The sequence below is a fragment of the Talpa europaea genome (genome assembly GCF_964194135.1).
Source record: "Talpa europaea genome assembly, chromosome: 9".
Classification (NCBI taxonomy): Eukaryota; Metazoa; Chordata; class Mammalia; order Eulipotyphla; family Talpidae; genus Talpa; species Talpa europaea.
The window spans coordinates 72695024-72720343 of NC_140076.1; the positions used below are offsets into that span (position 1 = coordinate 72695024).

A 25320-nucleotide genomic window follows, 5' to 3' on the forward strand; every position below is an offset into this window, starting at 1 on the left:
CATTTTCAGAAATGAAAGATTAAAAAAGTTTGCCACATACACTATGAGGAAACAAAATGTGCTCCAGCAAAATGAAAATGTAAATCAAAGAAGGTAGGACATGACATGCAGAAAACAGGAAAAAAAAATGAGAAGAGACTCCCTTGCAAGATGTGGTGGGCAAATACAGCAGTGCCGCCAGGGACTGTCATCACCAAGCCCCTCACTTCCTTAGGGCCGTCTTCTTCACTCAAGGACAGAATGCCCAGGAGACGTTGGTCCAGAATCTCATTAGACCTTGGACTGTTTTGACCATGTGCTGATAAGGGTCTCTCCCCTCAGGTCACTCAGAAGTCTCAGCTTTTTCCTGAAAGCTCAGAAGCAGAAAGCACAGTGTATTTCAGTCGATCTGCCTGTTCTATTCCCCACTCTGTCTCTGGTCAATCCTCTCACCCCCCCACCCCACACACCTCTGGCCTATACCCCAGTTCTTGTATGCATATATAATAAATCTTTTTTAAAAATTACACAAATAAAATAAAATAAAATAAAACACTCGTTCTGACCGTATTTCTGCTTCATATCCAGCACCTGGTCCACACCTCAGCCTTTCCAGGCACCTGAGTGTAGAGAGCCCTGTGTTGCCCAAAACTCAATCATTACCTTGCTTGCAACTTTCCCAGAGGGGTCTTATCAACTCTTAGAGAATTCAGACCAGGACTGGAGGCTGTTTACGCACTTCCTGGAGCCTCCATCCAGTGGGGGGCAGTGCTGCCCACTTCTTGCACGGACAGCTGGTGTGTGCTTCCTCTCCGTTTTCAAAACTAGGGGTTGTATCTTCTGGGAGTAGATAACATGAGAGTGGTCAAACTATAAAGAAAAGCATTTAACGCAAAATCAGAGTATTATCTCGGAGGAGGTGAGGAGAGGGGATGTAGAGGCTTCTAAGGAGAGCTTCTCATAGTTAATGTACATGAGTCACCTGCAGTCCTCTTAAAATGCAGACCCTAAGGCAGAGGTGTGTGGGCGGGGGAGTCAGTATTTGTAACCTTCCAAGTGATGCCAGTTCTGTTGATCCTGGGACCACACTTGAGTGCCACTCTTTTAAAGAGTGCTGGTATACTGTTATTTCTTAACTTGAGTGGTTGGTACAGTGTTTAGTTTATTGTTACTCTTTGTAGTTTTATGTGCATATATGTATGACACCTTTCACAATACAAAAAGTTTTCATTGCTAAGGGAAAATATAAGGAGAAGGACGTGTTGAGCGATACGCCTTAAGAATTTAAACATGTCAAATCATAAACGCTTTGCATTCTGTATTTAATCAGTGTTCCCGCCAGAGAGGCAGGTAATATAGGGAGAGTTTATGCCTCTCTCTTGCTCTTTCTCTGTATATTTATGTATGTGTGTGCGTGTATGTGTGTGCGTGCATGTGTGTGTATGGGTGTTTGGAATTGACTTACACAGTAATGGAGGCTGATGAGTCCAAAGATCTGCAGTGGGCAGGCTGGAGACCAGGAGATCCAATAGTGTAATTCCATTCTGAAGGCTCAAGACTCCGTGAAGAACTGATGTTTTAGATTGAGAAGGCAGGAAAAAAAAACAGTCTCAGTTGATGGTAGTTGGGCAAGAGGCTTTCCCTCTTACTCAGTCTTTTATGTTTAGACCCCCAAGTGACTGTATGGGACCCACCCAAATCAGGAAATGCAATCTGCTTTACTCAGTCTGCAGATTGAAATGTTAATTTCATCCAGATGCACCCTCACAGACACACCCAGAATTATGTTTGACTAAATGTCTGCCAGCTCATGGCCCAGTTTGATGTAGGGTCACCCATTGCATATACCATAGCAAGGAGTTTGCACGTGATTCTTTTTTTTTTTTTTAAGATTTATTTATTTATGCATACAAGAACTGGTGTGGCCAGAGGTGTGAGGGGGTGGTGAGAGGATTACATCAGAGACAGAGCGGGGAACAGAACAGGCAGATCTACTGAAGCACACTGCTGAGGGGAGCAGCGGGTGAGTCAGGAGAGGTCTGCTGCACCATGTGGGTAGCTCCCAGGCTGGGAATTGAACTTATGCTGCAGTGGGTGTGGATAGCCTCATAGGTTGCGTCTTAACCCCACGCGCCACTAGGGAGGCCCCTAATTATCTCTTTTAATCAGCTATGAGCTTTTGCCAGGTCTGGCCGACCACAGAATATTCTTATTTGGCAAAATAGCCAGTCCCAAACAAAACACAGATTTTAGGGGGCTATTTATTGAACAACCATGATGAGTCCCATTTTGGGCACTGCAAAGACAGGTGACTACAGGAGTGACTTTGCCCTAAGAGTTCCCGGAACTGTGCCATCCAGAGTGTCCACTGTGCTTGCCACAGCCTCGGAGAGCTGTTGAGGGCTTGAAGTATGCCTAGTCCAAATTGAATTGTGTCAAAATTATAAACTACACACTGGATTTTGAAAATTTAATACCAAAAAAGAATGGAAAATAATATTACCTTTGAAATGATAATATATAGTGGCTTAAATAAACTCATTATTAAAATTAGCTTCACTTGTTTATTTTTAGTGTGGCTACACCTGGATGGTTTGTTAAAACTGTTTTCTGGCATAACCCAGCATTTCTGATTCTGGGGGTCAGAGTAGTGCCTGAGAATTTGTATTTCTGGTAGGCTCCAGGTGATGCTGATGTTACTGGTCTGGGACCACACTCTGAGAACCTCTCCTCTAGAACTAAACTGTTGAAGTTATTTTTAGGTGGGAAGAGGAGGGACTTGAAGGGGGAAAAAAATCTCAGATGAAGTTGGGCCAGTGGGAATAAGAAGTTACAGTTGAAGGGAGTTTAATCTTTGCAAGGAGAGATGTTTTCCTCTCAAAGAGGGAAAGAGTTTCTGAAGGCAGTAAGAAATTTTAAGATGAAAAGGGGGCACATGTGAAGGAGTCACGTGCTGAAAGGACTTTGCTGAACTTGATGAAATGACATTGATTCAAAATCTGTGTTCACATCTGGGTCAGTGCTCACTTTCCAACTTGTTTAACTTATTGAAGCTTCAGTGTCTTGATCTTGAAGTTGGGGATCATAGTTCAGAGCCTACCCTATAGCTTATCATGAAGATTATGTGAACTTGTGCCTCCTTTATTGGGCAGAGAGCCAGTGAACCTGAAAGGTATCTATAAGGCTAGAGAATCGAAGCGGCGGGGGGGGGGGGGGGGGGGGGAGGTGATACAGAAGGTGGGAAGGTTAATTCTGGAAACATTACCGGGTACCTATAACTTTCTGCGCATTGGACCTGATGCTGGGGATGAAAAGGGCCAAGACTCTTGTCCTCCACAGATCGGGGGAGATACAGAGAAACAGGTCAGTGACCATTTATAGTATGACACCAGTGCTTCCTGAATGTTGCATACAAGCTCTGTTTACAAAGTTTTGTTAGACTGCTAGGGATGGAGTAAAGAACTTGACCAGGAGTGGGATAAGTGGGGAAAAAAATATTGTAAAGGAATTGACCTTTGAGCTAAATCTTAAGGGATTAGTGGAATGTCGCCAGGCCAGAGGTGTATTCTCAGTCCCAAAAGGACTTCAGTTTAAGTTCATCAGGATCAGATCCAATAGGCCCCTGTGTGCCAGGATTCAAACTTTTTTGTAAGAGATGGGGAAATTAGGACTTTAAAGTGCTTCAGACATGTGTTTTATAGAGATCCACTAATAACACCAAGGGTGGTGAACAGAGAGAATAGGAACAGATCAGCTTGAGGTTGTTTCAGTAATCTAGGTCAAAAAAAATAATAGTGAGTAGTTGAACAAAGATGGAAGTGGCATGTAGGGATCTTGCTGGAGAGAGATTTAGAAAGTAAAACCAGCAGGACTGATGCATGGTCATTTGTGAGGGCAAGGATTGGGCATGTGCTGGGGCAGGGAGCATGAGAATAAATGGTAGGTTTGGGAGGAAGACAGAGTTCACTTTGGAATATATGCTCCCCTCTTCTGATGATTCCCAGTTTACAGTCAAATATTCAAGTCTAGAGCACAGGAAAGAACAGGGTTGGACCCAGAAGATGGTGGTCGGGAACAGCTTATGAGTGCCTGCTTAGTGCCAGGGTGTCAGACTGTAGGGAGGCCCTGAATATGGGTGGGATTGCCTGGGGAGAGGACAGCAGTGAAAAGGGATGACGACCCTGCAGGCATGAGAAGGGGCAGCCCATGAAGAGCAGCCTTGGAGGCAGTAGCAGGTCCAGAGAGAGGCCATGTGGACCTTAAGGGAGGAAGAGCACTAAAGAAGAGAGGAGTGGTCTTCAGAGCTCAGTGCCCCTGAAAGTCAAGTAGGTGCTTGAAAAGAATCCCTTGGATTAAGAGCCGTACTTGATGAGTATGAAAAAGTGAAGAAGGGTTTTTGAAGAAACTAGCTGAGGTAGAGGAGCAGCAGAACAGTAACATTATCAGCTGCTCAGTGTTAGCTAAGTGCCTCACAGCCTCCCCCCCCCCCCCCGGAAGTGGTTATTCTCCCACACCCCATCTCTTTTAGAGGAGGAACGCTGAAATGAAAGCTTCTCAAGGTATTATGTAACTTGCCACTGAGCACACAGCAATTAAGCAACCAAACTTGGTCTAGCTGTGCGCTTAGCACTGTACTAAGTGCTACATAAGTAGCATGGAAGTTCAAAGATGCCAGGTGCTGAGTGTCAGTGAGGTAGTAAGTGGACAAGTACCTTGAAGAGGTGGACAGGAATGGGATGGAGAACGCAGGCAGAGGGCTTGACTTTGGAAGGGAAGGGCATCATTCTTACAAGCAGTTTCTCAGTGAAGTCAGAATTTCCCCAAAAGGGTGGCGTCATATTATTTGATTTTAGTAGTTGTCATCATACATTTTTTATTCATCTATGAATGCCTGATTACATTCCAGAGGATTTCAGAGAGTTCTAGTTTAAATGATTATTTGCTGATCTTTAAGTGAGTTCAAGTATTGTTTCAAAATAAATCTTGAACCTTCTCTAGCTATCAGCCAGTCTCTTCCCCCCCTTTTTTAAGCACCCCCTTTATTTTTGAGAAACAACCATCAGTACAATTAATTTTAGAACATTTTCATCACCCCAGAAAGAAACCCTACGTACACCCCCACGTCCCCAGCCATCACCCATCAATCCCTCCACACCCCTCCTCTCCAGCACTGGGCAACCACTGATGTGCTAAATTGAAAAGGAACAATTGACATGATCTCTGCTTACTCACCTCCCCGTTATTTTTCAAGTCACAGTTTTACTCCAGTCACCCTTATGGGAGTGATCTGGGCAACACCATCAGCGATCTGTTAGTGACCGGACCTGGTGGACACGTTCACTTTCTGTACCTTTCTGATGCATTTAACCTCACTCCCACTTGTGCTTTATCATCGTTGCGGCTTTTCACCTGCTGCTTGCTGGCTCCTCACTCTTTCTAATTGATCAGATCTGTCGTGGTTTCAGCAGTATGTGTTGCTGATGACTTTTTTCATGAACTCAGTGTTATTCACTGCCTTTTGGACATAACCTGGATGATCTCATCTCTTCATAGCTAAAACTGAACTAACCCTTCTCAGTGCCCCAAATCTGCTTTTCCTATGTTCTCTTACGCATGTCACCAGACTAGAGAGAAACCCTTTCTTTTACCTTGCAATAAAAGATCGGTCTCCAATCTGCTGAATTTTTTTCCCACCCTAACTCTGAAATCATCTATTCCTTCATCATACCTGTGGTCAGATCTTCCTCTCATTTTCCAACTATTTCTGCAGTTTCCTGCCATCTCTGAAATCCGTTTGCCACACAGTCTTTAGAGAGCAGTTATTAAGATGCAAATCTGACCTCATCTGCTGAGGTCTTACTAAAATGACATGCAGCACAACATCACCTTTAAGTATGCCCCCACAACTCTTAACTGCCTGATTACTGAAAATACAGCAGATACAAGAACTTGTAAAGAGGGCCTCCCCTGGTGGCGCAGCGGTTAAAGCCCTGGGCTGCGAAGCTGCCTGCAGCCTCTGCAGCGTCGGTTCGATCCCCGGCCACCGGCGAGGGTCCCACATGGCGCGCAGACCTCTCCTGCCGCGCCCGCTGCTCCCCTCAGCAGTGTACTTCGTCAGTCTGTCTGTTCTGTTACCTGCGCTGGCTCTGCTGAATCCTCTCGCGCTTCTGACTGTACCCAGTACTTGTATAAATAAATCTTAAAAAAAAAAAAGAACTTGAAAGAACACCATGAGGACATATAATCAGCCAGTTATGGAAGGGAAATTCAACAGGACAAGTGACTAAAATGTCTTGATAAATAAAGGGCAAAGGATAAAAAAGGGAGAGTGAAGTTACATAGTGAAAGTCTTATAAGAGCATGTCAATCCACTGTGCCGTGTTCACTTCCGACTTGAAAACCTTTAAATTCAGTAATGATGTGTCCTGGTTTTGTTTTCTTTTAAGCTTTTACATGCAGTACATGCTCAGGTATAAAGAAGAAATGATGTGATGGTGCCTGTGTTAGCCCAGAGGACATGGGTGGGTGTGCAGGTGTGCATTAGACAAGGCGGGCCTTGAAGTGTTTCTGTTGGCAGTGAGTACCTGGGGGGATATTATACTTACTTTGTTATGTATGTTTGAAATTTTCCATGTAAAAGGTTTAAATTTTTTTTTTTTTTTTTTTTTTGCAAAGGAAAATTGAACCCTGTGGGATATAGGGTAATAAAGAATTTTAAGTTTTTAAATTATGGTAAAATACATATTCTGAAACTTACCATCATGATCATGTGTAAGTGTACAGTACAATTGTATTGAGTGCATTCCTATTGTTGTGCACTCATCACCAGTCTCCATCTCCAGAACTTTTCATCTTGCAAAACTGAACTCTGTATCCAGTAAACACTAGCTCACTGTTCCCCCTCCACCCAGCCCCTAGCAGCCGTCCTTCTCCTTTTTGTCTCTATGAATTTGCTTACTCTAAGGACCTCATATAAGTGGAATCGTATAGTATTTCTTTTGTGACCAGGTTATTTCATTTAATATAATGCCCTCAAGGTTCATTAATGCTGATGGGTACTGCCAAGTCTCCTCCGCTTTCAACACAGAACAGTATTCTCTTGTGTGGTTACACCGTGTTTTCTTCGTCATCCTGCCAGCAGTGGCTCCTTGGGTTGTTTCTCTGCCTCTGTCTGTTCCAAGTCCTTGCTTTCCGGGTTTTTTGGTTTGGTTTGGTTTGGTTTTTGTTTTTTGGGGTATATTTAACTCAGGTGATATCAGGATTATTTTCAGTTCTTTTAGAAAAGGAATTCTTGAAAATGAAATTGCTGGATAATGTGGCAAATCATTTTTTGAGGCACCATTTTCCATTCCTACCAAGACAGAACAGTTTCCAATATCTCCGCATCCTTTATAGTTGTTTTCTTCTGGTTTTTGTTTGTTTTATTGTTTAGTGGTTTGGAGGGGAGGGGAAAATGAGGAACAGGGAACCCAGGAAGAGGGAACCCCATGGACCAGTAGAAGAGAGAGACAGAAACGGAGACATCGATGAGGCAAGGGAAAGGACCAGGGAATGGAACCTGCAGGAGGAATCAGCAAAGAAGGGAGAAAAGCAGCAAGTGGGAAGGGGGAAGAAGGGAAGACATGGAAAGGGTCAAGCTGTCCTCAGCCTCTGCAGCGAGGGTTCAATTCCCGGCCTGCCAGGGAGATTCCCACATGGCGCTACAGACCTCTCCTGTCTCGCCCGCTGCTCCCCTCAGCAGTGTCTTTGGCCCATCTGCCTGTTCTGCTCCCCGCTCTGTCTCTGGTGAATCCTCTCCTGCACTCGTGCCTCTGGCCTGTACCCCAACTCTTGTATAAATAAATAAAAGTCTTTAAAAAAAAATCTGTCAAAAAAGATGATAGATAAAAGTTGTAGAAACACACACATATCTACCCATGTCTTCTCCCTGGCTTTGATATTATGTTACGGGAAACAGGATGAAGGACCTTTCTGTACTCTCTTTGCAACTTTCTATGAATCTGTAATTCTTTCACCAAAATAAATAAATAAATCAATAATTTAAGGTGGTAGTAAAGATGCTTAGGCACCGCCCGCTGCTCCCCTCAGCAGTGTGCTTCGGTCCTTCTGCCTGCTCTGCTCCCCGCTCTGGCTCTGGTGAATTCTCTCACCCTCCCGCGCTTCTGACTGTACCCAGTGCTTGTATAAATAAATAAATAAATAAAATAAAAAATAAATAAATCTTTAAAAAAAAAAAAAAGAAAGATGCTTAGGCACCAAACTATATAAAGTTTCCTGGAAAATGCAATTCTTGGAACTCTCCATTTTTGGTGTGTCCTTGGTAGGTGGATTCAGTGGCAAGGAGTGGTACTGATATCTCTGCGGTGTGCTCACCATGCTTCTGGGTCAGTGGGGATACAAGTTATTAAGACAAGTGATGTCTTTAAAGTGAAGAGGGACTTCTTTACATAACAACTTGAAACTCTGACTCCTTCCCTTGGTATTTGTGTTTCATATGCAAACTGCTCTTCCAGCTTCTGGGGTGGAAATGGGATTAATTTAGATCTTGTTTCGAACCAAGGGGAGGGACAGGACAGCCCATCTCCCAAGACCTCTGGATGCTCAAACCTTAGGAAACCTCATGTTACCTTCTCAGTTTTGTCTGCTATAAGACAAAAATAGGGCCTCCCCTGGTGGCGCAGCGGTTGAGCACTGGGCTGCAAAGCTGCCTGCGGCCTCTGCGGCGCCAGTTTGATCCCCGGCTGCCGGCGAGGGTCCCACATGGCGCGCAGACCTCTCCTGCCATGCCCGCTGCTCCCCTCAGCAGTGTATTTCATCACTCTGACTGTTCTGCTCCCCACTCTGGCTCTGGTGAATTCTCTCACCCTCCCGTGCTTCCGACTGTACCCCAGTGCTTGTATAAATAAATAAATAAATAATAAATCTTAAAAAAAAAAAAAAAGACAAAAATAATGATGCACATTCTCAGCGTGCCTTTGAAGTTGAATAAGATTCTGAATCAGTTGAAGTGCCTAAGTACGGGTACAGAGCAGCTGTCATGGCACACTGAAGTACTGATGACTTGGCCTTGTAGCCCTTGGCTCAATTTTGTGCCTTACCAAAGTTGCTGCCTGACGTGGATTTCCCAGGTTTTCCCTCCAAAGCATTGAAATTTTGAATATTACATGAAAAGTTCTAGGTCCTCTTTGCCTGGAGAGGATCTTTTCCAACTACAGTTAGGCTCCTGAGAGTACTCTGAGTAACACATACATAGAAGAGGAAAAGCAAGTGTGACATTAAGTTGAAATTACCAGTATTTAACCATCATTGCCTTTTAAAAATCATGATTTTATATGTTTCAGCCTGTTCTTTTGAGGTGTTGCAGTAAGCTGCATCACTGGGAGTGCAGGATGGGAATGCTTGGAAATTTGATGGGGAGTTCAGTAGGGGGCAGTGGAGCCGCACTCAGGATTACAAGGGCCTGAGGGTTACAGGGTGCCACTGAAACATTGTAAGGAAGAGAACAATGTGGTCAGCTTTGCCCTTGAGCACAGTCACTCAGGCAGTGGTATGGGATATAGTCGAGGGTGGGGGTGTCAGCATGACTGGCTTTAGATGTGGTTAAAATAATTCAAGGGAGAAAAATTGGTATTTGTGAATGGAGAGGAGTGGGTGAGTTAAAGCAGTACTAAGGAGGTGGACTCAGTCAGACTAGGGTGTTGATTGGATGTAGGGAGAGAGTGACTCTCCGGCTTCTGTCACAGGGTAGATGGTAGTGACTTTCTCTGAGGTAGGAAAAATGCAAAGGGAGACAGGCGTGAGAAGAAACTGCTTCAGATTTGTTTAGATTTAGTGTGACTTATCTGTGGTACACCCAGGTAGAGCATGCGTGGTTGGTACTTGGACAAACAGGAACCAGGAGCTCTGTGGATGTGGGTCAGTTAGAGAAAACTCATTCACAAATATTTATCGAGTGCTAGACACTGTTTTTGGTGCTGGGGTCTCTGCTCTTTGTTCTAATGGGGGAGCTAGGCCCACTCAAATTAGTTCCTCTGGTGGGGGAACTAATAAAGGAATAGGATAGAGTGATGTGGGCCTTGCATAAGTGACCAGAAAATGACTGGGGAGATGGGGGACCTGAATTAGGAGATGACCTTCCCCTGGGGAGATTAGAAGAAAGAAGTGTTATGGGCAAGGAGAGTAAGTGCCCGTAAATAGCAATGGGCAGGCACATTTGCGGAACTGTAAGAAAGCCTGGTGTACAATAGGGAGGAGCCGTCAAAGTCTGGAGATGGTGAGAGCTGATAGAGGAGCACGGCCTGGGCAAATGGGTTTATTCTGAGTGTGAGGTTAATTTGTAGGAATTTAAAGACATGGGAATGGATGAGATCTCTCCTGTGGAGAGTGAAAAGAGGTGAGGAAGGACTCTGATATTTATGTGAAGGGGAGACCTTCCTCCAAGGAGGCTGACAAGAAACAACCAGAAAAATAGAATAGCAGCAAAAAAAGGTGGTAAAGAAATATGCAGAAAGAGAACTTTAAAGAAGGAGGGAATGTTTAAGTGGCAGCTGATGAAGAGGGAGAAGGAAAGACTGATAATGCCGACTGTGTTCCATGAAGATCCCTGCAGTCCGTTTAAGTCCTCCCTTTCTCTTATCTCCCATATCCAGCATCCACTGATTCTCCAGAAGGATGGAGGCCATATCGTAGCGCCCCAGGGGCTGGTCTGGAGGGAGAGGCGGGTGCTTAGCTGATGGAGGGTTGCAGAAGATGGGGGGAAGAGTAAAAGTGACTGCCAGTGACAGAGGCAGGAAGCGCAGTGGCTGCCCCAGGTGGCTGCCCATGAGTGAGGAGCACTGATGAGAGAGCCACCCCTCTCTCAAAAGTCACATCTGTTTGTTAACTCAAAATGGAAGAGGATGAGTGTTATCTTCCTGGAAGTTTGATCACAAAGCACACTAGAATTTCAGAGATGGGTGGTTGAAGTGGGATGAAATGGAGACTAAGCAAAGGAATATCCTGTAAGGCGAGCACGGCAAGCAGAGGAAACAGGGTGTGCAACTCTAGCTTAACTCAAAGCAGCATTGATATCCTTAGGCCCCTCTCCCAGAGTTTGAGACCAGAAAATGGTGGGTGCCAGCCTCCAGGGTGTGTTAGTGGAAGACTGACTGCAGGAGCATGCAGGGCCTCCCATCAGGCATGTGGTATTCTTCAGCAAACACTCCCTGCACCCACCCTTGCAAAAGAAGTGAGCACCAGATTCACTTATCCCAAACTGGATCTTTCTGGAACTCTGCTCCGTGAGACCATTGGGTAGTGACAAAAGGAGCCTCTGAGCTGAGCATCCAGAGGTACTAGATCATGCTGACAGCGTGACACTGAGACCTGTCTGCTTTATGGCATCTGCTGTGTATGTTCATATATGATTTATAATCTGTTCAGACTTTTTTCCCATCTCTCTTATAGATGCCTGTAGATTAGGCACCACCATTTTCTCATCTTTGCTTTCCTCTGCGGTGCCTGCATGTATCAGACACTCCTGCAAATGGTCAAGGCTCAACAGTTTGCCAGGGCCACCACATTCCACACTCCCCACCCCAGCCTGTATCATTCCAGTTAAATTTGTGAGCAGTTGAGAAAATGGTCCAGTGTTTTCTTTGGCGAAAAGCAATTGGTATTGCAAAATTGAGTTGTTACTTCAGAACTTGTCTGCAGCTGTTTGCATGTGGACATTGAAAGAGGGAGTGGTAGTTTTATAATTGTTAGGGCAAGGAAGGATTTTGTTTCTAATCTGGGACAGCCAGCTGACTCATCAAGTGCCTTGACCTCTTAGGTTTCCATCTTCCCCTTTAGAGAATGGAAAATTGAGCTCCCAGGCTTATGATAGCCCAAACCTGACACCATGGAATAAATGGCTTTCCACAAAAAAATAGACATAAGAAAAATTAGCAACTTGATTTATATCCTTCTGACTTATTAAATGGGTATGAATTTGCCTTCCCCAAAGAAAAATATTCAACATGAAAATCTTCCAAAGGCTCCATATCTAGGACCCTGGTTCCGTTCACCCCTAGATGGCAGCAGGAAGCAGAAGAACCCTTGTGGAAACACAGCAGCTGTCCTCCAGTTGGAGGGGCCCGGTCCTTCAGCTCAGCTCTGCCCTGCAGTTCCAGTTGTTAAACTTTCCTCTTTTTCTGAGCTAACTTAGGTATCTTGATGTGGATTTAAAGAAATGCTGGCTCAGCTGACATCTGTAAAGTGTCAGGAAGTGGGCTTTAGCAGTTAAGAAATAAGAAAATCCTGAAGAGGGACAAAAAGGAGTGGGGGCATTGGAGTTGGGACTCAGAGGCTCAAAAAATTGCCTTCCTTGTTTTCTTGCTTATCGCGCATGTGTGCGAGTGGGTGTCTAGCTGCTGAGAGCTGGTGCCCTTCGCGTTGCCTTGGGCAGAACCCTTAGGTCAAAGTCTGCCTCGGGGCTCCCGGGCAGTCACCATGCTGCACTCTGACTCCTTTCAAATCTGCTGAAAGATAGTGAAACCTTTCATTTGGAACTTTGTAAAACATTCCTAAATATAGATGCTTTAGGGTCAGTAGGAGGGAGGGATAGAATTGGGGATGGAGGATGAGGACAAAAATGTGATAAAGTAAACACAGGAAAGGAGCAACATATGCTGAGAGGCCGAGTGTGGGCGCCTGTGACAGTGGAGGAATTGTGCTCTGACAGCTGAAATCAGGCTGGGGAAGAAAGGAAGGAACAGAACCACCTCCCCACCCCCACTTTCGTGTTCTCTGTGTAACCCGCTCCCACCCCTGGTCTTTTAGGGTGCTTATTGCTCTGCTGCACAAACAGGACATGGATCTTACTCTCTAGCCATGCCCGTGTAGGCCGCACATCCTGGAAGGCTGGAAGCCCCTGAAGCCCCGGGCTCATGTGTCTTTATCCCCACAGTGCTTGTCTTTGGCACAGGATAGACTCTTAGTAAGGTTAAACAATGTGTATCAGGAGAACGTGGGGAAGTAAGAAGAATAATGGTGCCAAAAAGATAAGAAGTGATGGACGGGGGACTAGACACGGGGATTGGAAGATGCTGGGATTTGGGGAGGATGTTGGAAAGGAGGATGGGACCAAAACTGAAAAACAGCCCGCCCGATGGGGTAGAGCTGGGCATGGTTGCCTTGAAAGCCTGGGAAGGCCTGGGAAAAGCATGGAAATTGGCCTGGGCGACAAGATGGAGTCCTGAGGCTTGTGATCAGCTTCCAGCAGGACCTGAGAAAGAGCCTGGCTGCACTCCCTCACTGAAAGTAACAGACATTCAAGTTAAACGGGCTTAAACACGAGAAAGAATTTATTGGTTTTCATAAGTGTAAAGTCCGTGGGCTGGCTGGTCTCAAGCATAGCCAGATCCAGGACTCAGATGATGTCCTCAGGAATGGCTGTGTCCTCTGCCTGTGTCCTGGAGCCTGAGTCCTTCTCAGGCTCCATTCTTGGGCACATCCTCAGGCGGCGTGACTAGGGGCAGCATTAGATTTGTGTCCTGAAAAAAGGAGGGTCAGCAGCAGTCTAGGGACTGATGCATTGACTGCAGCTGGGCTGCTTTGCTACTGCTGAGCTAGTCCGCCTACGCAGGCAAGGCCGCAGGACATTGTGGGGGTGGGGTAGGGACAAGGGTGAGGTCCCCGACGGGAATGTAAGCCAGGCAAATAAAATCGGCAGGAGAGCGATCCAGGAATACCAACCCCTCTTGGAAGCTGAGGGACTGTATATAGGTTTTGTAAGTAACTCATGTCCCTGTTTTTCAGCATCTTCATGACACAGTGAAGAGGAATCTGGATAGTGCCACCTCTCCTCAAAATGGTGATCAACAGAATGGCTATGGGGACCTCTTTGCTGGACACAAGAAGACACGCCGGGAAGCCCCTCTGGGAGTAGCTGTCTCTTCCAATGGCCTGCCTCCAGCCTCTCCCCTTGGTCAGCCGGACAAGCCTGGTGCTGAGGCATTGCAGGCCAGTGGGAAGCACCCTCTGGGATTGGACTCCATCAACAAGAAGTGTCTGCCAGACTCCAGCCTTCACCTGAATGGAGGCAGCAACCCTAGTGAGTCATTTTCTCTTGGCCTGAATAAAGAACTGAAGCAGGAGCCTGTCGATGACCTGCCTTGCATGATTGCAGGGGCTGGAGGCTCCATATCTCAGAGCAACCTCATGCCTGACCTCAACCTCAACGAGCAGGAGTGGAAGGAGCTCATTGAGGAGCTAAACAGGTCAGTGCCTGATGAAGACATGAAGGATCTGTTCAATGAGGACTTTGAAGAGAAGAAAGACCCAGAGTCTTCTGGTTCTGCCACACAGACACCGTTGACACAGGACATTAATATTAAGACGGAATTCTCTCCAGCAGCCTTTGAACAAGAACAGTTAGGCTCCCCACAGGTGAGAGCTGGGTCTGCAGGACAGACCTTTATGGGACCTTCATCCGGCCCTACAAGCACAGATTCACCTAGCCTAGGTGGCTCTCAGCCTCTGTTCCACACCTCTGGTCAGCCCGGGGCAGACAATCCCAGTTCTAGCCTGATGCCGGCATCAGCCCAGGTCCAGAATGCACAACGAGCCCTCTCTGGTGTGGTGTTGCCTAGCCAAGGCCCAGGAGGGGCCTCAGAGCTCTCCTCTGCTCACCAGCTCCAGCAGATCGCAGCCAAGCAGAAACGCGAACAGATACTCCAGAACCCACAGCAGGCCACCTCAGCACCAGCCCCAGGCCAGATGTCCACGTGGCAACAGTCTGGCCCCTCCCACAGTCCCTTAAATGTCCCTTATCCCATCGAGAAACCTGCTAGCCCTCCCAGCTACAAACAAGACTTCACCAGCTCCAAACTACTCATGATGCCCAGTATAAACAAGAGTTCCCCTCGGCCCGGAGGCCCCTACCTTCAGCCCAGCCATGTGAATCTGCTGACTCACCAGCCGCCAAGTAACTTGAATCAGAGTTCTGTGCCTAACCAAGGGTCAGTGCTGGACTATGGCAATACCAAGCCCCTTTCTCATTATAAAGCGGACTGCGGGCAAGGTGGCCCTGGGGTTGGCCAGAGCAAGACGACTCTCATGGCTTATCTTCCCCAGCAGCTGCCTCATCTGAGCAACGAGCAGAACTCCTTGTTTCTAATGAAACCAAAGCCAGGAAGTATGCCCTTCAGATCACTGGTTCCACCTAGCCAGGTGAGCACGTGGCTTTGCTCTGTTTCTCCTCAGCAGATGCTTGGGGCGGTGCTGCAGATCTCGGGGAGTTAAGGAACAAAGATACAAAGGGCAGAGAGCAACTGTTGTTTAGACTTTAATGAAAATTGAAGTCTTGATTAGTGAAAATTGATTAGCAGGGCCTCTGCAGTGGCGCAGTGAGTTGAGCACAGTGCTGTGAAGCTGTCCGCAGCTTCCGCAGCGCGGGTTCCATTCCCAGCCAGCCAGGGAGCTACCCACATGGCACAGCAGACCTCTCCTGTCTCACCCGCTGCTCCCCTCAGCAGTGTTTTTTGGTCCGTCCGCCTGTTCTGCTCCTTGCTCTGTCTCTGGTGAATTCTCTCACCCTCTCGCGCCTCTGGCCTGTACCTGGGTTCTTGTATAAATAAATAAATCTTTAAAAAGAAAGAGAGAAAATTGATCAAGCAAACTTGGGTTGATTCTTTTTTTTTTTTTTATACTTTTCATTTTCCTTTTTTTTTTTTTCCAATAGAGGCATTTTTTTTAAATTTATTTATTTGTTTGTTTGTTTGTTTGTTCGTTCATTTATACATGCACTGGGTACAGTCAGAAGCGCGGGAGGGTGAGAGAATTCACCAGAGCCAGAGCAGGGAGCAGAGCAGGCAGAAGGACCGAAGCACACTGCTGAGGGGAGCAGCGGGCGGCAGGAGAGGTCTGCGCGCCATGTGGGACCCTCCTCCGGTGGCCGGGGAGCAGCCGGGGATCGAACCGGCGCGGCAGAGGCCACGGGCAGCTTCGCAACCCAGCGCTCAACCGCTGCGCCACCGGGGAAGCCCTGATTCTTTTTTTTTTTTTAAAGATTTATTATGTCTATAAGAACTGGGGTACACGCCAGAGGTGTGGGGGGTGAGAGGATTCACCAGACACAGAGTGGGGGACAGAACAGGCATATCTGCTGAAATACACTGCTGAAGGGAGCAGCAGGTGAGTCAGGAGAGGTTTGCTGCGCCATGTGGGTCATTTCCCTGGCCGGCCGGGGATCAAACTCGTGCTGCGGAGGCTGTGGGTAGCTTCATAGGTTGCGTCTTAACCCCTTGTGCCACCAGGGAGGCCTGGGTTGATTCTTAAGAAATAAAAATAGGGTAAAACTCTACAATATAACTTCGTTTTAACTATGCAAACATTTGGGGAATCACCTGTATTTAATCAGGTGTCTCTTTCATTCCATGTAACTTAAATTAAGCCGTTTGTGGCTATTCTGCAAGGAAAGAGCACATTTAATGTGCTGCTTAGAAGCTTTTCTTTTTGGTCACCTTTCAGGCCTCTGTATTCAAAATACCTTAAGTCTTGGTAAGCTTTAGAACCTTCTAGGTATGTGCTGCTTCTCAACACATCTAAACTCCATGGTTACATAGTTGTCATACTCAAGCTCAGTGAATTCACATGGCTCTGTTAAGGTGACCTGTGGTCAAATACCAGTTTTATCGTGATCATTATTTGCATTTCTGCACATATTCAAATGTTTTCTCCCCGGAGGCCTTAGGGGTAAGCTGGCTAGTAGTGTGCACAAACACAGCAAGTCTTCCCCCGCTTCCTTAAAGAAAGAGTGGAGCACGCTTGCTCTTCTTCCTCCACAGGTGCTGTGCTATCTTTTCTGGGTGCGTGTGTGCCCCTTCAGACCTGTAACAGTTGTGCAGCAAGAGCTGTATAATGTGCAATACCCTCATTGTTTCCTGTTTTTCACTACTCTAAGCCTGCAATCAGCATCTGGGGTGTGTTTGTGACACACTTTAGAATTAAAAAAATTAAAACCCAATCTGGCGACATTGTGAGAAAATTGACATCCCCATTTACTGCTAAGATGTGCAAATGGGCACCATGCTTTTGGAAAGTAATTTGACATAACACATTTTTCATAAGCCATAAAAGTGTTTATAAGCAGAGTTATTACACCCCTACAAGAAATTATTCCTCACGCCTAAAAGTTATATACAAGATACTGCATGATTATTTCTAATAGCCAAAAACTAGAATCAGTTTAAACGTCTCTCCATGGGGCAGTGTCCTTTCGCTTATTTCAGCCATTATGTTTCTGCATAGCCATTTAAAAGAACCTTAAAGAGCCACACTGTGACATGACTGCCATTTCAGTAGCACTTTGCACTTCACAAAGCACTCTTGTAGCTCTAAGCTTCTGCTGATTGAGGAGAGGAAATTATATCAGAATCTCTCTGCTCTAAGTTTAGAATCTTATAAAGATTACACCAATGAATAAATGCTGGCAAAGAGCTCAGAGAGTTGAACTTAATTGAATGATGATTGCTTTTTGCCTTTCTTCTGTTTGGGTTTAAATTTTCCCCTTTTAGAAACAAAAACATTGATTCAAAAGAATACCTGTACCCCTATGTTTATTGCAACACTATTTACAGTAGATGAAACCTGGAAACAACCCAAATGCTCTGAAAGAGATGACTGGTATATATACACAATGGAATACTATTCAGCAATCAAAAAAGATAAACTAATGCCATTCACAGCAACATCGATGGATCTGGAAAGAATTATGCTCAGTGAAATAAATCAGAAGGAAAAAGAAAAATATCGTTTGGTTTCACTTATAGGAGGAATATAGGGGAACTAAATAAGAGATCAGGGGGAAAAATAGTAACAGTACAAAACATGGGCCTCCCCAGTGGTGCAGTGGATTGAGTGCAGCGCTGTGAAGCTGTCCACAGCCTCCACAGTACGGGTTTGATTCCTGGACAACCAGGGAGATTCTCTCATGGTGCAGCAGACCTCTCCTGTCTCGCCCGCTACTCCCCTCAACAGTGTATTTCAGTCAGTCTGCCTGTTCTGTCTCTGGTGAATCCTCTCACCCTCCTGCGCCACTGGCCTGTAACCCAGTTCTTGTATAAAAATAAATAAATCTTTAAAAAAAATTGTGAATAAAAAAAAAAAAAACCAAACAGACAATTATAAACCAGAGTCATCCTGCAGGGGAGGGAGAGGGAGAAGGCTCGGAAGGAGGGAGAGAAGAGCACAGGGGACTGAGGTGATGGTGCACAGGTGAACTGGTGGAGGAAATAATATGGGGACTATACCTGAGAGGGGGGAAAAGGCAAATATCCTTTAAAAGGGAACAATGATATAAAATACATATATAACTAAAATTTTTTTTTTTAGATTTTTTTTTAATTTATACAAGAACTGGGGTGCAGGCCAGATGCGCGGGAGGGTGGGAGGATTCACCAGAGACAGAGCGGGGAACAGAACAGGCAGACTGACGAAATACACTGCTGAGGGGAGCAGCGGGCAAGACAGGAGAGGTCTGCTTCGCCACGTGGGATTCTCGCCAGCCAGCTGGTATCGAACCGGCGCTGCAGAGGCTGCGGACAGCCTCATAGCGCAGTTCTCAACCGCCTGTGCCACCAGGGAGGCCCTATGTTTATTTTAAAAAATAAAATTTCCCCTTTTAAATTTTTTTTAAAGATGTATTTATTCATGCATACAAGAACTGGGGTACAGGCCAGGGGTGCTGGGAGGGGAGGATGTTTGTGCGAGAGGATTCAGCAGAGACAGTGTGGGGAACAGAACAGAAAGATCTACTGAAATAAACTGCTGAGGGGAGCAGTGGGCAAGACAGGAGAGGTCTGCTGTGCCATGTGGGTAGCTCCCTGGCTGGGGATCGAACTTGTGCTGCAGTGGCTGCCAATAGCTTGATAGTGCTGAGACTTAACCCCTTGCGCCACCCCTTTTAAATGTTACTGATGATATTAGAATATTGTGGTAGGGCCTCCCCGGTGGCGCATGAGGTTAAGTCTCAGCACTATGAAGCTGTCGGCATCCCCGGCCAGGGAGCCAACTGATATGGCGCAGCAGACCTCGCCTGACTCGCCTGCTGTTCCCCTCAGCAGTGTATTTCAGTCGATCTGCCCGTTCTGTTCCCCACTCTTGTCTCTGGTCAATCCTTTCACTGTCCCCGCCACCCCCACAGCTCTGGCCTACACCCTGCTCTTGTATGCATAAATAAATAAATCTTTCTTTAGAAAGAATATTGTGGTAGCCCTTGACAAGACTTACTTTAGGTCCATGTATTAATAGAGAATATCTGTTAGTAGTAGCTGCTACTCAGCATGAGTATCCAACAAAAACTAGGCAGTATCTTCCCAGAAAATTGCTGTACACAGTGGACTAATGATACAGTTCCCCACACTTCAGGCACAGTCCCACAGCCAGGGGCCCAAGGATTAGAATGGAATGGAGCGTCTCCCTTAGCCACAGCCCCTTGGAGCCTTCTTCCTCACAGTGCAGCTGCACTCGTGTGTTCCATCAGTGTTGATAAGCAGCAGCTGCTTGCCAGAATGGTCCTATACAAATACACAAGCTTACATATGTTTAATGAAAATTCACAGCTTTGCCACTGGTAAATCATAGGATGCATATATACCTCATGGCCACTTTGTTACTATGCCTGGACCTGCAGGTGTTAGCGCTTTGGTTTTTGCCCCCACCCTGGAGGTCAGTTGCATGGGAAGCAATCCGCCAGGAGACAGAGGCGTCAAGAGCCAGAAGCTCACTATGTACAACACATCTGCTCAGATCAGGATTCATGGACTTCACTGTGTCTGACTTGAGATCCCTTTGTCTGTGTTGACAGGAGCAGAACCCTCCCAATGTCCCTGTGCCGGCCCAGGCCGCCAGTGTGGGGACCCAGCCCCCCGCTGCATCTGCAGCCAGCACTCACAGCAACACCCCCTATCTCAGCAGCCAGCAGCAGGCAGCTGTAATGAAGCAGCACCAGTTGCTTTTGGACCAACAGAAACAGAGGGAGCAACAGCAAAAGCATTTGCAGCAACAGCAGTTCTTGCAAAGGCAGCAGCACCTTCTGGCTGAACAGGTAAAGAGAAAGATGGAAAACAAGGCCTCCCACCCACCCTTACTTGCCTCCATAGTCACCATAGTAGCTGCAGTCTGCCCACCAGCTGTGTGGATTTGTACTCATTTGCATGTCGGGTGTTAGAGGGACTTTGCCCTTTAAAAGTCCTTCTCTAGAAGAGTGGCGTTTCCCAGACAGGGTGGCCTGTGTCAGAAGCAGTTTAAGTCACTTAGTGGGGATTAATGAAGGTAGGGTCTCTGGTTAAAACTGCATGTGTTGGGGACTTTTTTTTCATGTTCCTTGACAACAAATACTGCCAGTTCACTGTGGTTTCCAGCTTTGTTGTAAATGTAGTATGTTATAAGCAAGAAAATGAAGATGTTCCTGAGATCCTGGGGTTCCAGAATTAGGTGGACGATACCCCACCCCCCTGCAATTGACCCACATCCCCAAGTGCAGGTACTAAAGTTACAAGAATTCTCTGGATTAAGACACAAGGACAGCCAGCTGTCCAGTGGATAGAGTTGATTGAGGATGACTTTAAAACCCACATCGCTCTCTCAGTCCTGCCATTTTTTTAAAAAAATAACAGCTTTATTGGGATATAATACACACAGCATGAAGTTCACCCATTTAAAGTGTCCAAGTCATTGGTTTTAAATCTATTCTCAAAGTTAGACAGCCGTCACCATAGTTAATTGTAGAACATTTTCATCACCTAAAAAAGCAGCCCATACCCACAAAACATTTGAGTTATTCCCATACTATTCCCATTCTCATACTCCCAGGTCTGAGAAACCACTAACTTGCTTTCTCTTTCTGTGGATTATGGACATTTCACATCAAGGTGCTAAGCTTCCGTCAGGGAGCATGTATAGAACTTCCCTTCTCTCTTTTTTTTTTTTTTTAAGATTTTATTTATTTATTTATACAAGCACTGGGTACAGTCAGAAGCGCGGGAGGGTGAGAGAATTCACCAGAGCCAGAGCGGGGAGTGGAACAGGCAGAAGGACCGAAGTACACTGCTGAGGGGAGCAGCGGGCGGCAGGAGAGGTCTGCGCGCCATGCGGGACCCTCCTCCGGTGGCCGGGGAGCAGCCGGGGATCAAACCGGCGCCACAGAGGCTGCGGGCAGCTTCGCAACCCAGCGCTCAACCACTGCGCCACCGGGGAGGCCCACTTCCCTTCTCTTGATGGCTGTGTAACCTGTTGTGTAACTCTGCTACATTTTATGTATCCATTTTCGTCCTGTTGATAGGCTTTTGGGCTGTTTCCCCTTTTTGCTGCCCTGTGTGTTCTCTTGAGTGTGTACCTGGGGGTGGGGAATTACTGGGTCATGTAGTAACTCTTAGGTTTAACTTTTTGAGGAGTTGCCAGACTTATCCAAAGCAGCTGTACCCTTTCACATTCCCAGCAGCAGTGTGTGAGGCCGCCCGTGCCCACCACCTCCCCACACTTGTTACCTGTCCTTGGAGTCTAACCATCTCAGCAGGTGTGAAGTGGTGTCTCACAGCTTTGGTTTGTGTTTCCCTCATCTGCTTTCCATTTTTAAATGGGTTCGCCCATATATGTGGTCTTAAATCATTGCTCCTTAGCTCTGTTCTATCTTTTTGGTTCATACTGTTTGTTTAAAAAAAAAGGGGGGCCTCCCCAGTGGCGCAGCGGTTGAGCGCTGGGTTGCGAAGCTGCCCGCGGCCTCTGCAGCGCCGGTTCAATCCCCGGCTGCTCCCCGGCCACCGGAGGAGGGTCCCGCATGGCGCGCAGACCTCTCCTGCCGCCCGCTGCTCCCCTCAGCAGTGTGCTTCGTCAGTCTGCCTGTTCTGTTCCCCGCTCTGGCTCTGGTGAATTCTCTCCCCCTCCCGCGCTTCTGACTGTACCCAGTGCATGTACAAACAAACAAATAAATAAATAAAAATACATGCCTCTTTAAAAAAAAAAAAAATTACCTTAAAAAAAAAAGAAAGCCCAAATGAGTTCACCACAGGAGCCTATCTGTGAATAACAAACTTTGGACAGTTAACTTTCTCTAATCGAATGCTGTTTTTCTCCTCTAATGTGTTTTTTTGTTTTTTTCTCTCGTTCTTGATGTTTCTAGGAAAAGCAGCAGTTTCAGCGCCATCTGACCCGCCCACCACCCCAGTACCAAGACCCAACTCAGAGCACCTTCCCACAACAGGTCGGACAGTTCACAGGTGAGGGGGCATCAGGCAGTGGTGAGGGGGCAGGGAGGTAGGACTGGTCAGGGCCGGGTGGTCTCTGCACCATGCACGGCTCCTCCTGTCTGCCCAGCTTTACTCTAGTTGCTCACAGAGGCATTTGTCTGCTGAAGAACCTGCTTTCTGGGTATCCTGCAAACCAGGAGGAAAGAGGTTGATAGAGACTTTTAAAATTACTTTGGTGCCCAGCTGTACCGTCTTCTGAAGCAAAGTAATTTGTAATTGGGAGACAGCTTATCAACAGGAAATGGCTTCTGTAATTCTTGCTGCTGCCATGAAGTATCTCTTTAAAAAAGGATCCTCTCCTTTTTCCAGATAAGGACGGATGCCACGGGCTTGCAGGGCTTTTTGCCTGTTTTCTTCCTTTTCTGTCAGCTCACTTTGCTGCCACAAATGGCAGCATCAGTAGTGGACAGAAAAAGGACACACTCTGAGGTCTTAGCTGTCTCACCCCGAATTTGCAGGGGTGCATTGCGCAGGCATCGCTCCAGAAATGGGGAGATTTCACCTGACAGATGCAGTAAAATCTGGTCTGCACCTTCCTACCTAGGTCTTGGAAAGGCATCTCAGAAGCCTGTCCTTGGTAGGTGATTCTCACTGCAAAGAGTCCCAAAGAACAGCCCAGCTTGTGTTCTGCAGGAGACCGCGTAGAGTTGGGGGGACGACGTGGAGTTGAAGTCTGTGGGCATCTTAGAACCTTTCCCCCTTCATCCCACTTCATCACACAGCTCTCAGTAGGAGTGAAATGAACTGTTTCAGCTCTCCTTTTTTCTCCAGCCTGTTTTTATAGATGTTACTGGCGAGAGGGAGAGGCAAAACAAAGTGCTCGGTTGGCCCAAACCCAAGTGATCACTCTCCTACCCACAAAAGTCTTCTCAGTGTTGCCGCAGTGTGGCCGCTGCTTAAGGCAAAACCCCACACAGGGCCCTCGCTGTCCCACTCAGTGCGGTCTGGTCTCCCCAGCAAAGTGCCTACCAGAGTCAGTGCTTGGTAAATAGCTGCTAGTTTCAGCTCAGACTCCTCCCTCATTTTCTCCACTGTCTTGTCATTCGGCATATAAAGAGTAGGCTCTTTGGATCTCCCACTTTCATCTCTGCACTACCATCGTGTGCACCCCTCACCTGAGTGAGTGACGCCCTGCCTAGCAGCGTCTGAGCCACACCGTGATCCAGCCATCCTTGGACTTTGTAGCCCTGCCCTTCACATGGCTCTTCTGAATCCGCCCAGGAGTCTCTTCACTTTCCTCTCTAACCAGCTGGGTACTCTCCCCACACCCCACACCCCGCCACAGCCAGCCTCTTTGAGTTCCTATACAGACTGCAAAACTCTTCCCTAGCACACACTCTTCTCTCTCCCTAGAATACTGTTTCTCCAAACTATTAAATGGCTAAACCTCTGTGCTTTTGAAACTCAGTGTATTGTCACCATTTCACTGAAGCTTCCCCAAATTGTCATAGGCACCGAGTCAGTCCCCTTTGCTTCCACTGCCTGCAGCCCAGCCTTCATAGTACCCCTCTAACACCACGTGGATCTTTACCACCCAAAGGCAGACCCTGGAGTCCCCAGTACCAGCATAGGACCTCCCACAGAGCAGAAATGGGCAGGCCTTTGAAAGGTGAAGGGGTTGGTCCACTGGCTCCCTGTCCTTGGGGCCTCCTTCCCCTGGGCCTGTTTTCATCTCCTCATTGCCCCAGGATAGTCTCCCCGCCCCATGGGACTCTACTGTCCCTCTGACCCCTGGGGCTTTCTTTTTTGAGGTTCCATTGACCTGCCTGGTGTCCTGATAGTGCCTTTCATACCTGTAGTATAGCCGCTTCATCATGGGTCTTGGAGGTGTCTCCATAGTGGTCCAAAAATGCCAGTTTGATTGACAGATCTTCTCTGTTCTAGGAACCTCTGCTGCTGTGCCTGGCATGAACAGCTTGGGTCCCTCTAACTCCAGCTGTCCTCGAGTGTTCTCTCAGGCTGGAAATCTGATGCCAATGGGCCCTGGACACACTTCGGTTTCCTCTCTCCCTTCAAACTCAGGCCAGCAAGACCGGGGTGTGGCTCAGTTCTCTGGCTCCCAAAGCTTGCCACAGAGCAGCCTATATGGCATGGCCTCTGGCATAACCCAAATAGTTGCCCAGCCCCCGCCACAGGCCACCAATGGACATGCCCACCTTCCACGGCAGACCAGTGTGGGCCAGAAAACCTCAGTTTCAGCTGCGTATGGGCAGAACTCTCTGGGGAGCTCTGGCCTCTCCCAACAGCACAATAAGGGGACCCTGAACTCTGGTTTAACTAAGCCACAGGTCCCAAGGGTGTCAGCAGCCATGGGAGGCCAGAATCCCTCATGGCAACATCAGGGAATGCCAAACCTGAGTGGGCAAACCCCAGGCAACAGCACTGTCAGCCCCTTCACTGCAGCATCCAGTTTCCACATGCAGCAAGCCCATCTGAAAATGCCTAGCCCACAGTTCTCCCAAGGGATGCCCAGCAGGCCTTTGGCCCCCATGAGCTCGACCGCTGCCGTGGGGTCCATGCTGCCCCCCGTGAGTGCACAGCAGAGGACCAGTGCCCCCACCCCAACACCTCCCCAGGGAACCCCACAGCAGGGCTTACCAGGCCTGAGCCCAGCTGGACCTGAGCTGGGAGGCTTCAGCCAGAGTCCCGCCCAGCCGATGGGAGGTCGATCAGGGTTACACTGCCCCCAGGCCTATCCTGTGCGGACCTCAGGCCAGGAGCTGCCCTTTGCCTACAGCGGGCAGACGGGCAGCAGCGGACTGTCCAGCATGACTGGAGACACCGACCTGATCGACTCACTGTTGAAGAACAGGACTTCGGAAGAGTGGATGAATGATTTGGATGACCTTTTAGGGCCTCAGTAATGGAAGGATTTGTTTTTTCAGTATTCATACATCCTGATTTTTGTTCTCAGATTCTTGAAAGAGCAACTTCTTTGGACCAAAAACCCACAACCTGGGGAGCTGGGTGGGTAGAGCCAGAGCCCCAGGGCTGAGGCCTGGCCCTGGCCAGGTCTTCAGGGCCCACCTTGAGCCAGCAGTTGTGGTCCGTCGGGCTGGTCCCAGCCCATCTG

At 47.3% G+C, this 25320-nt stretch overlaps 1 protein-coding gene across 1 annotated transcript in view; it reads left to right on the forward strand.

Annotated features, from left to right (window-relative positions):
* The window catches only part of MAML1 (mastermind like transcriptional coactivator 1), a gene marked incomplete at both ends in the record, with an annotated part of 37074 nt that extends 11963 nt beyond the window's left edge, over nucleotides 1-25111 (forward strand). The window contains 4 exons of the mRNA XM_084241604.1: nucleotides 13759-15171; nucleotides 19808-20047; nucleotides 22121-22217; nucleotides 24132-25111. Of these exons, the coding sequence (XP_084097730.1) occupies nucleotides 13759-15171; nucleotides 19808-20047; nucleotides 22121-22217; nucleotides 24132-25111 (2730 nt within the window). The remainder of the gene's footprint in view (nucleotides 1-13758; nucleotides 15172-19807; nucleotides 20048-22120; nucleotides 22218-24131) is intronic.
* Nucleotides 25112-25320: the final 209 nt, after the last annotated feature.